This window comes from Triturus cristatus, chromosome 3_2 (genome assembly GCF_964204655.1).
Source record: "Triturus cristatus chromosome 3_2, aTriCri1.1, whole genome shotgun sequence".
Classification (NCBI taxonomy): Eukaryota; Metazoa; Chordata; class Amphibia; order Caudata; family Salamandridae; genus Triturus; species Triturus cristatus.
In genome coordinates this window covers 369,045,469-369,059,576 of record NC_140584.1, presented here as the reverse complement: position 1 = coordinate 369,059,576, position 14,108 = coordinate 369,045,469, and the positions used below count along the sequence as shown (strand labels likewise).

At 42.0% G+C, this 14,108-nt stretch overlaps 1 protein-coding gene across 1 annotated transcript in view; it reads left to right on the top strand.

Moving 5' to 3' along the window:
* Window positions 1-14,108, top strand: part of MANEAL (mannosidase endo-alpha like) — a 205,308-nt gene that overhangs the window by 39,696 nt on the left and 151,504 nt on the right. Inside the window, exon 2 of the mRNA XM_085647889.1 lies at window positions 8,094-8,657. Within this exon, the coding sequence (XP_085504015.1) occupies window positions 8,177-8,657 (481 nt within the window). The 5' untranslated portion in view covers window positions 8,094-8,176. The remainder of the gene's footprint in view (window positions 1-8,093; window positions 8,658-14,108) is intronic.

The window sequence follows — 14,108 nt, the reverse complement described above, 5'->3', positions numbered from 1 at the left end:
AGACTATAAAAATAGGATCATTGATCAGAAAAAGAATGTATGTATTTAGTTATTGTTTAATATAATTCTCGGGAGGAGATGTGTCCTAACCGCCAAAGATGCCATATATGGAACTGGAGACCAATTTCGAGTTCAGGTGTGGGCACAGCATCCTATTATTCCGGTCAAATCACTTAATCTCCCCCTTAGAGAGATATATATATATATATCTATATATCTCCATATGAAAGCACACCACAATTGAGGCGCCGCACACGGTATGTTGTTCACCTTTTTATTGGCAGTGTTGGAGGGCAGCAAAGCATCACCTTTTCAGTAAAAGTTCATGGCCAAACCCGTTTCAGGCTGATAGCCCTTGTTCACTGGCATCAGGTTGGGGGACATATATATATATATATATATATACAAACAAATTGATTCCTTTAGCCAAGCAGCGCGCGGTGCATACATCAAGATTAGGTGGAATCAGATCCCCTATCATTTTTTCAAACAAGACGATGTCGCACTCCAGTACTTTATGAATCAGAGGGTTTTATTCACCACTGCCACCAACGCGTTTCACCATCAAGGCTTGTTCACGGTATATAAATTAAACTCTGACCTTTTGACATGTAATCTAGTGCACCTATAATGCCTATGGGCCAAGTCCGTAGTATAGAAAAAATGCAAATTATAAAAACGTAGTTTGATAAAACCACATGCTTCGATTCTTTTTAAGTTTTACAAATATATTTTATTGATAAACAGAGGAATTATAAAAAGGAGAAAGAAACAGAAAGAAGGGGAGGGAAAGAAGAAGAGAAAGAAAGATGTATCAAATAACAAAGCAAAACAATGTATAATAAATATAACAATTGAACTAAAATAATTCCTCTATTAAAAAACTTATAAAATAGCAGGATATAAAGCACAAGTAATAATCAACAATCATTAATAATAACAGCTTCAAGGAGGTTTGGACACTTCCTCATTGCAAGGAATATGTAAAGGAAGGGATGGAGCAGATATATTCAGGGAGTTAGTGATGGGCAACCATAATAAGTCTCGTTTAATAGCAAGAGTAATGGGGTGAACATAGGCCCTGTCTAGTCTATGGTTATAACAAACACCATACCACCAGGCTTGAAAATAAACATTTGAGGCATTTTTCCACGCCTTGGTGATTTGTTGAAATGCTACAGCTATAGGTAAATCAACAATGGACGTGTTAATATTGGAGGAGGACCATATCTGTTAAATGCCACCAAGGAAAATATGGGAAAGAGAAAAGGGAAAATGTGAAGAAATGTTTTTATTAATTTGTTGCCACACTTTACCCCAGCAATTATGAATAGAAGGACAAGTAAATAACATGTTTAAGGTCAGCTACTAAGGCAGAACAGGACCAGCAGGTAGATGGGATAGAAGGATCAATTTTATGTAATTTGGATGGGGTAATCAGAAGTCTATTGTATACAAAAAATAAAGTTTGAGTTGTAGTTGCTTATTTCCTTATTTTGATCCAAATTTTATCCCAGGTGGAAATAGAGAAAGAATCATCTAAATCTGATTCCCAAGCACATTCTACAATAGACTTCTCACGAGTGGTAGAATCATCCCGTAATTTTTTATAAATCTGGGAAGCGGAGGCAGATGAATATAAAAATGAAAAAGCAATAGAAGAAGATTTAGAGTAAGTGGAGGAAAGTGGAAGGGTATCATAAGCATTTTGAGCAGCTGCTCTCAATAATATATATTTGGGATGGAAAGATAGGGGTAGAGAAAAGCGAGTCTGAAGAACAGAAAAGGGAATACAGGATCCGTCTTGAAAAAGCTGGTGAGTCCATTTAAGACCGAAATCCAACCAATCACTCCAAAAAAGAGTCCTATTTTTAATTTTGATATGTTAATTACACCAAATAGGGGATTGTAAAAATCGAGTACAATCATCCAAACCATCCAAAATGATAGGACAAAAGACTTTGCGAGTATTGTTATGGATGGGAAGAGAATTTCTTTGGGGCATATGATAGTGAAACAAATTCCTCAAACGTAAAAGGATAAAAAAGGAGGATTCAACCTCTACCCACAAAGGCTGAGAAAAGGGATCAGGCATATGTTCAGATATGAAAGTAGCAGAGTGAGTGAGAAAAAACAAAGGGTGATATGAAGAGAAATCTGGGAAATTAACGCCACCTAAATGCTTAGGAGACTTAAGTTTTGAAAAGGACATCCTAGCTGGTTTGTTTTGCCATAAACATTTTGATAAAATAGAATAAATATTTTGGTAACAGGATTTAGGGATATTAACTGGAAGGTTAGATAAGAAAAATAAAATTATTGGAACTGACATCATTTTGATAGAGTCTAATCTACCCCACCAAGATAAGAACAGGGGATGCCATCGGGTAGTAGAGGTGGAGAGGGTTGTTAGCAGATTTTTTAAATGTAATGCTACAGTACCTTTAATAGAAGGTGTGAACCAGAGGCCGAGGTATTTAATTTTAGTCGGACTCCAAAGAAAAGAGGAAGATAAAAAGTCAGCATGAAAGCAGAATTTATTTAGAGGGAGGATCTCACATTTATCAACATTAAGTTTATAACCTGATACCAGTGCATAATCTGAGACCTCTAATAGAAACATCGGTAGAGAGGTTTGAGGATTAGAAATAAATAAAAGAATGTCATCTGCATAAGCAGAAATCTGTAGGTGTTTATCACCATAAGGAAAACCAGAAATTCCTTCATTCATACGAATTTTTGTTAAAAAGGGTTCTAAAGCTAAAATAAATAAAAGTGGAGAAAGTGGACATCCTTGCCTGACACCTCTGAGGAGAGGAAATGAAGAAGAGACAAGACCATTGGCTTAAATAAAAGATCTAGGAAAGGAATAAAGTAATGAGATCTATGAAAGGAATTTAGGACCAAAACCAAACCAAGTAAAACAAGAAAAAATAAACTGCCAATTAACTCTATCAAAAGCTTTCTCAGCGTCTAACGCAACAGCAGCTAATGATTTCTTATGAGAATTAGATGTACTTAGAAAATTGAAAAAGAGACAGGTATTGTCAGAAAGGTGACAGCCTTTGATAAAACCACATTGTTCTTTACCAATAAATTTTGGTAAAGTTTTTTCCAAGCGAAGCGCAAGAATTTTCACGAAAATCTTATAATCTAGATTAATTAACGAGATCGGTCTATAATTTTTACATAAAGTATGATCTTTATTTTCTTTTGGAAGAAGACAAATTAAAGCTTCCTGAAAAGATCCTTCAGATTTCTGTGATGTTATAAAAAATGAAAATAAATGGTGAAGTTTAGGGATAAGCAGGGAGGAAAAATGAGAGTAAAATTCTATGGTAAACCCATCCGGTCCAGGTGCTTTACCTCTTTTAAGAACCTGAATGGATTCCAGAATATCTATAGGCCTTATATCAGCTTCCAATGGGGAGAAATCAACATCCGAAGAGGAGGGCGGAGGAATGGAGGACAAATAATGAGTAATGTCAGACAGTAAAGGTGGGGATTCAGGTGTATAAAGTTTTTGGTAAAAATCTGTGAATTCAGCTAGGATATCTTCATCTTTATGGATCGTAACATTAGAGGAAGTGACAATGGATTCAATTTTAGTACGTTCTTTTTTGACTTTGAGGTAATTGGCAAGCAGGTTACCAGCTTTATTCTGCGCGCTGTAATATTTAGCACTAGACTTAAGTAAAAATAAATTTGCAGATTCAGTGGAGAGCTTGTTAAAGGAGAGTTTAGCCCTAATAAGTTTATCCAGGTCAGATTGTGTCTTGGTTAAATAAAAGGAATGTTCTAGCCATTTAATTTGAGTGTTAAGTAAATGTATAGATTGAGAGGCCATACGTCTTTTTTGGGCAACAAATGAAATAATGAAATCCCTAGAAGCAGCTTTAAAAGTGTCCCAAGTAAGAGAAGGAGATACCTGAGAAGAGTCATTGTCATCAAAAAATCATGAGGCGAACTCAAGAAAGGCCTGTGTAAAGTTGGGATCCAATAGAAGAGAGTTATTAAACCTCCATCTCCTAGTGCCTTTCATGGGGGGGAATAAATCTAGACTTAAGGAAAACTGGGGCATGGTCAGAGATTAAAATAGAACCTATGTCAGAGTGAGTAATGTGTTGAATCAGGGCTTTGGAAATAAAAATATAATCCAACCAGGATTGTCAGGAATGAGGGGGTGAGTAAAATGTGTATTCTTTTAGAGTAGGGAGACAAAGTCTCCAGGAGTCCACAAGAGCTCTTTGAGAAATAGTGGAAGTAAACAGAGTATGCATGGGAGAGGGAGAGAATCTAGAATCAGATCTTCTATCTAAAAACGGATCCATAATAATGTTACAATCAACACCCAAAATAAGATAATTATCAGCGTTTTGCATCAGAGAGGAGAGAATGTGGGGCCAAAATAACTTATCCTGAACAGTGGGAGCATATGCATTAAAGATAGTTAGAGGAATTGTATTAATCAACAAAGATACTGCGACCCACCAACCTTCCGAATCATTATCTTGATTAACGAGATGAACATCTAACCGTTTATGGCATAAGATAGCAACACCATTACGTTTTCCAGACCCAGGAGATGCAAAAACATGACATACCCAATAACGACGTAATTTAGAAATTTCAATATCTTTAACATGAATTTCTTGCAATAGTGCAATTTCCCCTTTTAAATTTGCTATATGAGACAGAACTCGTTGACGTTTAATGGGGGAACCTAGACCTTTAACATACCAAGATAAAATATTCCGAGACATCTAAGGATATGAAATAGGACATAAAAATGGAGAAGAAATAGTTGTATAAATGTTAAAGTATAAACAACAACTGGTAAATTGTAAATCGAAGAATATAAACAATGCAAGCAAAAGGATTATCTATATATGCAAAGAGAGAAAAGTTACATAACCATTTACAAAGTTGAAGAAATGCCATAGACAAACTGTATTTAAAAACAGAGGAAATTAGAAAATAGAAAAACATATGAAACTGAAGTAAGAAGAGGAGATTGAAAAAAGAAGATGAAAAAGAGAACCAATAAGTATAACGAGCCAGATGATCAAGAAGAGAAAAATAGAGAGAAAGAAAAGAGCAAAAGATAAAAACAAAGAGGAAAATAGATAAACAAAGAATAAAATAGAATCTGAAAAAAGTAAAGGGGAAGAACAAGACAAAGATAAAGGGACAGAGCTAAAGAAGCCTTTGATATGAAAATACAATAACAAAAAGACATACCACAAAAAGACAATAAAGATGGGGATGGTGGAGCCACATAGGGGAGAAGGGACGCCGAACAGGAAACTCCAGATCAACAACAGCAAGGAGTACGTCATCCACGAGAAATGAAAGAAACAGCATACGGGGGACCACATATTCTTATCTGATGAAGAAAAGAAAGAACAAATATGTTAACAACAAACATTACAAAAAATTACAAACTACATCAGTAGTAAAAAACAACATTGCCAACACAAACAAAATAAGCAACAAGTAACCAATGTGAAGACAGTTAAGACATTTATGCTCTAGATATGTCCATGGGATCTTGTCGACAAGTGTTCAAAAATTGTTGAAGTATTGCTGGGTCTTCGTAATTTGTTGTCCTGTTGTTGTAAGTCACCTTAAAAAGACAAGGGTGGAAAAGACCGTATCGAGCATTGAGACTGCGAAGAGTAGGTCTCATATCCAGGAACTTTTTCCGGCGGTCCGCAGTCACCGTGGCGTAGTCTTGGGCAAAAAATAGATTAGAACCATGCCATGAAATTTTTCCTCGTTGTTTGGCAGCTTGGAGCACTTTGACTATATCTGTGTATTCCAAAAAATATAAAATGACTCCTCTAGGTTTTGCTGAAGAGGATGAGGAGTGAGAGCTTTGTCCCAAGCAATGATCACGTTGAATATTTAATGGAGGAGTTTCAGGGAGACCAAGAAGAGTTGGTAGAAACGATTGAAAAAATGAAATTGGATTGGATCCTTCAAGATCTTCAACCAGACCATAAATGCGTAGGTTGTTGCGTCTATTGCGGTTTACCAAATTTTCAACTTGTTGTTTGAGGTGACCAATCTCTTTATGCAAAAGGGGAACTTGATTTATGGAGTCCTGGACTGAGCCAACTCGTTTCTCTAGGTCCACAACCATTTGAGCAGTGTGGGACCAGTTGTCTTCGAGGCTTTGTAAGTGTAGATTGGTTTCTTCCATATACGGTTTCAGAGCACGAATTTCTTCAAGTAGGAGCTCCATGGAGATGGGAGATGAGGGATTAGTAGGAGAAGGAGGATTAACTTTCACCTTTTTGCCTGATGCGGAAGTCGAAGCTGCTGGTAATTTAGAATTCTGTTTGGGACGAGTGACCGAAGAAGCAGAGCCTTTAGGGTCAGAAGTTTCAATGGACACCTCATCCATATTGTCACGCAAGACAGTGAAAGGATTAGGATCTGCCAATGATGGATTGCTGGCTTGCTGAGCACCATTACGATTGTTACGAGGCATTGCCATGAAGAAAAGGAGGCAGAGGTTCCCTCCAATAGACCCAGAGAGAACAGCAGGACAAATAAAGTCACGTAATAAGTATAAACCCCAATGCAGGAAAGTACAGTATGGAGCTTTAAGGTGAGTAAAAAAGAACTAACTTTCCAGGAGAATAAGTTGTAGTGAACGCTGCATGAAATGATGAGGAAATACCAAAAATAGGCAAAGAAAAGCCTTTGGCCACTCATAGCCAGTGTTAATTGTGAGGAAAACAGGTTGCAGGGCAATTGGCGGCAAAATGAAAGAAGCACTGGGAAAATAAACAAAACAAAATGGCGGCCGTAACTCTGACGCTCCGCGCTTGAGGGAAAAAGTCAAACCGGCATCATTAAATTGCTCCGCATACCTCTGCAACGGTCACAAAGCATAGCGGAGAGGTTCCGACGTCTGTGGAGCTGACTTCCGAGGTCCGTAACACAGGAAGAAGAGCCTGGAGGATCCTCGTCTCTCATGCCGCTACAGAGCTCCCGAGAACGGCTGCCATCTCCGACGGCTCCTAAGCCACGCCCCCCACATGCTTCGATTCTAATGAACAGTCTGAACTGTAATTCTTTTTTTAGCATTTTTTAATTGATAAGCAGTGATTTAGAACAGTAGCAATCAAATCACACCGTTAGCAAAACTTGGTAAAGATGAAGGTAGACTCACTTTTAGAGAGCAGTATTCAGGAATAGTCAAATTAAAGGGTAGCTTAGAAACTCGGAGAATGTACAATCAGCAGTCTATAACTACTCATGAAAGGCACACTTTTTTAGAAGGATTTGAGTTAGGCTGTGAAAGTTGCACCACATTTTCACAAAGTTCCATGAAAATATTATCAAACTACACTTTCAGCAGAAAATGTCTCCCGGGAAGATATTTTCTGCAAGTCTCCTGTGAGCAAAAATTAAGCAAAACTGAATAATGTGAAAGGGAAAAAAAATCAAGATTTTCAAATGGCAGAATTTGTAAATTTTACTCGTGTAATTCAAATTTCAACAAGGTCTAGATTTCAGGTGCTGTACATATTTATAAGAAAAAAGGTAATAATATAATTTTGAAAATACAACAATTTGCATAAGACTACATATAAGTAAAAACAAGTAATAATGTAATTCAGAAAATACAATCCTATACATCAAATTATGTGCATCATGTGAGCATGCCTGTGCACAGAGCATACATCACATTGCACTTAACCCCTTCGGTGCTCATGACGGAACGGTTCCGTCATGAGCCACGGTTGAGCTGTGCTCATGACGGAACCGTTCCGTCATGACCACGCCCGCGCAAGATTCCGTCAGCACAGCGGCGGAATCTGCGCAGCATGGAAGGGGTTAATGCTCTCCTAACTTACTGCCCTGCTAACTTACAGAGAGTCACAGAAAGCAGCTGCAAAGGAACACTTTCCCAAATGTACTCACAAATTTTAGCAAACAGAGACATACTTAGCCTCCAGCTTTAACCTGTAGCTCTACCAACTCATATTGCTCTCTGTTAATCACTGACTTATAAAGTTGTATTATTGTCAATGTTGATTTACCACTGCTGACGCTTTTTCATCTTTCCACCACTACAGGGGATCTTACTAGAGAACATTCACCTGCAGAGACCACCTACTTAAGAACCAGAGGAGGCAGCCCAGACATCAGCTGATTAGACATGGCAAGGCTACGTAAAAAAGCAGGCATAGCTCTCTTCCTCTTCACCCTTTTCATCTTTGGAACTATGATGGGGCTACGGACCCTGAAGCCGAGTGATGGTTTCTCAGACCTGGCACCAGGACTAGAGCTGGTGCCCTTCATGGAACATGTGGACCGGCGGTCTGTGTCCCACAAGGCTGTGCCCCCATCGCATGGAGTTACAGGCACAGATGGCCACACCGAACCAGTTGTCTACCATGATATCCATATATTTTACTACACGTGGTATGGCAACCCCAAATTTGATGGCAAATTTGTGCACTGGGACCACGTGATGGTGCCACACTGGGATCCCAAGATATCTGCCAGTTACCCAAAGGGAAGGCATAGCCCTCCAGAGGATATCGGCTCCAGCTTCTACCCTGAACTTGGCCCGTACAGCTCAAGAGACCCAAATGTGCTGGAAGAACACATGAAACAGCTGAAAGAAGCTGCAATTGGTAAGATAATTTGTTTTGACATTCAATTTATTCCATGTCGGTACCACTAACCGTATATTCAGGTGATCCCAAAATGTACGAAGCACTAAAAGATGTATGTAATATGTTACTTAGCCATAACAGTGACTATAAATATGAAATCATGCATTTTTAGGTGGACTCTGAGACAGCTCTGTCTGCATGTCGATTATTCTTAAAAAATAAACGTTAAATAACTTAAGAAGGGCTAAGAGCCTGCCGGTTACTTACTATTGGTTGGCTTCAATGTTGCTCTCATTTCGATGGTTGTCATTGATCAGCACATTTTTTCTTCCTGTGCTTTAACTTTGCCTTTGAATGTTAGTCCATACCATGGAGCATGCATGTAAAGGGATAGGCGTGTTAGTGGAATGTGTGGTGAAGACTTATGTGTGGTAATGATTGTGTGGTAAATACTGTGTTGTAATGGTTGTTTTCCATGGAGCATGGACTAAGTACAGCTTCCGGTCAGCGGCCAGTGTCCTTCCACTGGACATGCACATCTGGAGGTGCTTTTTCTTCATTTCAGTTCTAAGACTCCATGAGAGTACATCTGTTATAGGCTTCCCACCCTTCTCATCCGGCGTCATTCCTTGGACCTGGCCTCCCTCACTCCTGTGTCGCTGCACACACTCTATGATATCGGGAAGAAAAATGCATGCATCTTCCTGCATCCGTGTTTACTAAAAACCTCTCCCTCCATCCTGACCTCAGGATGTGGTTTGTGTATGGGTCTCCAGCTCTCCTCGGGTGCCGTTTATGGTATGTCTGATGCCATTTTGTTGCTTACGTGTGCTTGTTGGGAGCAGTTTGAAAGTTTTCTCACCCACCCATTCGGAGGGTGGCTGGGTTGGCGGTGGTTTTGCTGCAATCGTCTCTTTCTCCCCATGACTCCATTCCCCTCTCCGGAGGGGGTGCTTTATTTTTACTGCTTGCTCTAACAGAAAATCTGTGCTTGCCACCCTCTGTGTGGACTCAGAGACAACTGCTGTTCCCATCTTCCACAGTTCATCTCCTGCTTCATCCACCAACTTTTAAATATTAGGTTTGAAAACAATGGAGCCTAAGGGCCTCGTCTCCCAGTTACAGGTGGGGCTGTGAGTTGTTTTAACATCAAAGGTGAGCAAACCTCTGAAAATGCTCTGCCTTCCAACCAGGTACAAGGACACACCTCCCCTTTTGCACTCTCCTTTGCAAACAAAATGTTCCTGGTTACCTTTAAAAATAAATTCTTATTTCTGAAAATAGTGTTACTGTTTGTAATAACATTCTAAAAGTCATAACTTGCATACTTACAAAGCTTTCAACTGGAGGCTGGGACCTCTTAGCACTGTAAATGCACGTGTCACTATTCCAGATTGCGCCAACCAGCATCAGTGCTGCCGATATAGTGTAACTCACTCACAAACACTCATCTGATCAACCAAATGAGCCTTTATCATGTACGATTTCCGTTCCCACTGATAACTTTAACAGATATTTATTTTTCAGTAAAGGTGTGCATTTTATTTTAAAAGTATTTGCCTGATGTTTAAAGGCCAAAAAAGTAATTGCAGTGTAACAACAATATGCTGTTCTTTTCAGGAGCGGCTCCTCCATTAGGGCGGAGGAGCGTTGCCATACTAAATAAAAATACCCCAGAGATGAAAAATAAAATGGTAATAAAGTTATTATACTACCATTTTATTTTTCACGACCCCATCCCGCGCCGAGTGTCAGGGCCGGCGGGGCCAATGCTGCGGAGCGGCAGTAGCAGGAAGGAGTGGAGGGCCGGGCACCTAAGTTAAAAGTGCGCATGTCACTTTGGTCAACTGTCTTGCAATGATCAGCCAACCATTCCAAACAAGTAGTCTTATACAGTTGGGAGGCAAGCAAATATAGGCCTCCAATGCCTTTCGGAGGTCTGGGAGAGCCCACTCAATCCAATTCTGGCACTTTTCTCATACTGGCTAACACCATGAGAGCAGCATCTGGACTGGCTAGGGTAGGTGGCTGGGGTCCATGCTTGATGACGGGAAGACCACCAGGACCAGAGCAAGGACGTGCAGAAAGATAAGTTAATGTTCTATTTTACTTTATTTAATGTACACTAAATCGATGACATCCATTACAATAACATTTTAAAGTTAAACATTTTAACTTTAGAACGATAATGCAATGCATGTCAGTAATTTCATTCATGTTTATTCATTGCATGCATGCCATTTTCCCCGAGTCGGCATGGCACCCACCCATTTGACCACCCCCACCACCTCCCAACTATGCTAATGCTTGCTATTTCTGGATGACTGTGAGGTTTGAGTATACTGCGATCCACTTTTAGGAACTTGCTTTGTATTTTGCAGACTAGTGTTTTCGTCAAATGGTATTTTCTTGTGAAAACATGGGCTCTGCATCGAACTCATCAGTACCACCTGGTAGCTGCTGCATGTCGATAGACCGAGCGAAAGAGAGAGAGAAGGCGAGAGAGAGAGAAGATGAGAGAGAGAGACAGTGCGTGTGTGTGTTCGTGCGTGTGTGTGTATGTGAGTGTGTGTGTGTGTGTGCACGCGCATTTATAACCCACGCCGTGGCGACCTGCTTGGTCCTCATAGTTACAACAAAATGGTCGCACACTGCTGACCTACCTGCGTGTTACCCCAAAGAACTGTGGTCCCTGTAGTTAGCGTCGGCGGATACACCTATGCTCGTGTCGTGAGTGCAAGTGTGAATAGCGTTAGCCATCCCTGGACACGTGTTTCGAGGTAGTTGCCTCTCGTCAGCAGGGAGTAGGAAAGAGTGTAGGGTTGCAAAGTAAGCTGCTAAAATCATTATCAGGTCTAGTACCTCTCGTAGCAACGCAGGTGCGTAACCTGAGTCCGTCGACTCCCCGGCTCAGAGAGCCACTAAATAGTTACAACAAAATGGTCGCACACTGCTGACCTACCTGCGTGTTACCCCAAAGAACTGTGGTCCCTGTAGTTAGCGTCGGCGGATACACCTATGCTCGTGTCGTGAGTGCAAGTGTGAATAGCGTTAGCCGTCCCTGGACACGTGTTTCGAGGTAGTTGCCTCTCGTCAGCAGGGAGTAGGAAAGAGTGTAGGGTTGCAATGTAAGCTGCTAAAATCATTATCAGGTCTAGTACCTCTCGTAGCAACGCAGGTGCGTAACCTGAGTCCGTCGACTCCCCGGCTCAGAGAGCCACTAAATAGTTACAACAAAATGGTCGCACACTGCTGACCTACCTGCGTGTTACCCCAAAGAACTGTGGTCCCTGTAGTTAGCGTCGGCGGATACACCTATGCTCGTGTCGTGAGTGCAAGTGTGAATAGCGTTAGCCATCCCTGGACACGTGTTTCGAGGTAGTTGCCTCTCGTCAGCAGGGAGTAGGAAAGAGTGTAGGGTTGCAATGTAAGCTGCTAAAATCATTATCAGGTCTAGTACCTCTCGTAGCAACGCAGGTGCGTAACCTGAGTCCGTCGACTCCCCGGCTCAGAGAGCCACTAAATAGTTACAACAAAATGGTCGCACACTGCTGACCTACCTGCGTGTTACCCCAAAGAACTGTGGTCCCTGTAGTTAGCGTCGGCAGATACACCTATGCTCGTGTCGTGAGTGCAAGTGTGAATAGCGTTAGCCATCCCTGGACACGTGTTTTGAGGTAGTTGCCTCTCGTCAGCAGGGAGTAGGAAAGAGTGTAGGGTTGCAATGTAAGCTGCTAAAATCATTATCAGGTCTAGTACCTCTCGTAGCAACGCAGGTGCGTAACCTGAGTCCGTCGACTCCCCGGCTCAGAGAGCCACTAAATAGTTACAACAAAATGGTCGCACACTGCTGACCTACCTGCGTGTTACCCCAAAGAACTGTGGTCCCTGTAGTTAGCGTCGGCGGATACACCTATGCTCGTGTCGTGAGTGCAAGTGTGAATAGCGTTAGCCATCCCTGGACACGTGTTTCGAGGTAGTTGCCTCTCGTCAGCAGGGAGTAGGAAAGAGTGTAGGGTTGCAATGTAAGCTGCTAAAATCATTATCAGGTCTAGTACCTCTCGTAGCAACGCAGGTGCGTAACCTGAGTCCGTCGACTCCCCGGCTCAGAGAGCCACTAAATAGTTGCAACAAAATGGTCGCACACTGCTGACCTACCTGCGTGTTACCCCAAAGAACTGTGGTCCCTGTAGTTAGCGTCGGCGGATACACCTATGCTCGTGTCGTGAGTGCAAGTGTGAATAGCGTTAGCCATCCCTGGACACGTGTTTCGAGGTAGTTGCCTCTCGTCAGCAGGGAGTAGGAAAGAGTGTAGGGTTGCAATGTAAGCTGCTAAAATCATTATCAGGTCTAGTACCTCTCGTAGCAACGCAGGTGCGTAACCTGAGTCCGTCGACTCCCCGGCTCAGAGAGCCACTAAATAGTTACAACAAAATGGTCGCACACTGCTGACCTACCTGCGTGTTACCCCAAAGAACTGTGGTCCCTGTAGTTAGCGTCGGCGGATACACCTATGCTCGTGTCGTGAGTGCAAGTGTGAATAGCGTTAGCCATCCCTGGACACGTGTTTCGAGGTAGTTGCCTCTCGTCAGCAGGGAGTAGGAAAGAGTGTAGGGTTGCAATGTAAGCTGCTAAAATCATTATCAGGTCTAGTACCTCTCGTAGCAACGCAGGTGCGTAACCTGAGTCCGTCGACTCCCCGGCTCAGAGAGCCACTAAATAGTTACAACAAAATGGTCGCACACTGCTGACCTACCTGCGTGTTACCCCAAAGAACTGTGGTCCCTGTAGTTAGCGTCGGCGGATACACCTATGCTCGTGTCGTGAGTGCAAGTGTGAATAGCGTTAGCCATCCCTGGACACGTGTTTCGAGGTAGTTGCCTCTCATCAGCAGGGAGTAGGAAAGAGTGTAGGGTTGCAATGTAAGCTGCTAAAATCATTATCAGGTCTAGTACCTCTCGTAGCAACGCAGGTGCGTAACCTGAGTCCGTCGACTCCCCGGCTCAGAGAGCCACTAAATAGTTACAACAAAATGGTCGCACACTGCTGACCTACCTGCGTGTTACCCCAAAGAACTGTGGTCCCTGTAGTTAGCGTCGGCGGATACACCTATGCTCGTGTCGTGAGTGCAAGTGTGAATAGCGTTAGCCATCCCTGGACACGTGTTTCGAGGTAGTTGCCTCTCGTCAGCAGGGAGTAGGAAAGAGTGTAGGGTTGCAATGTAAGCTGCTAAAATCATTATCCGGTCTAGTACCTCTCGTAGCAACGCAGGTGCGTAACCTGAGTCCGTCGACTCCCCGGCTCAGAGAGCCACTAAATAGTTACAACAAAATGGTCGCACACTGCTGACCTACCTGCGTGTTACCCCAAAGAACTGTGGTCCCTGTAGTTAGCGTCGGCGGATACACCTATGCTCGTGTCGTGAGTGCAAGTGTGAATAGCGTTAGCCATCCCTGGACACGTGTTTCG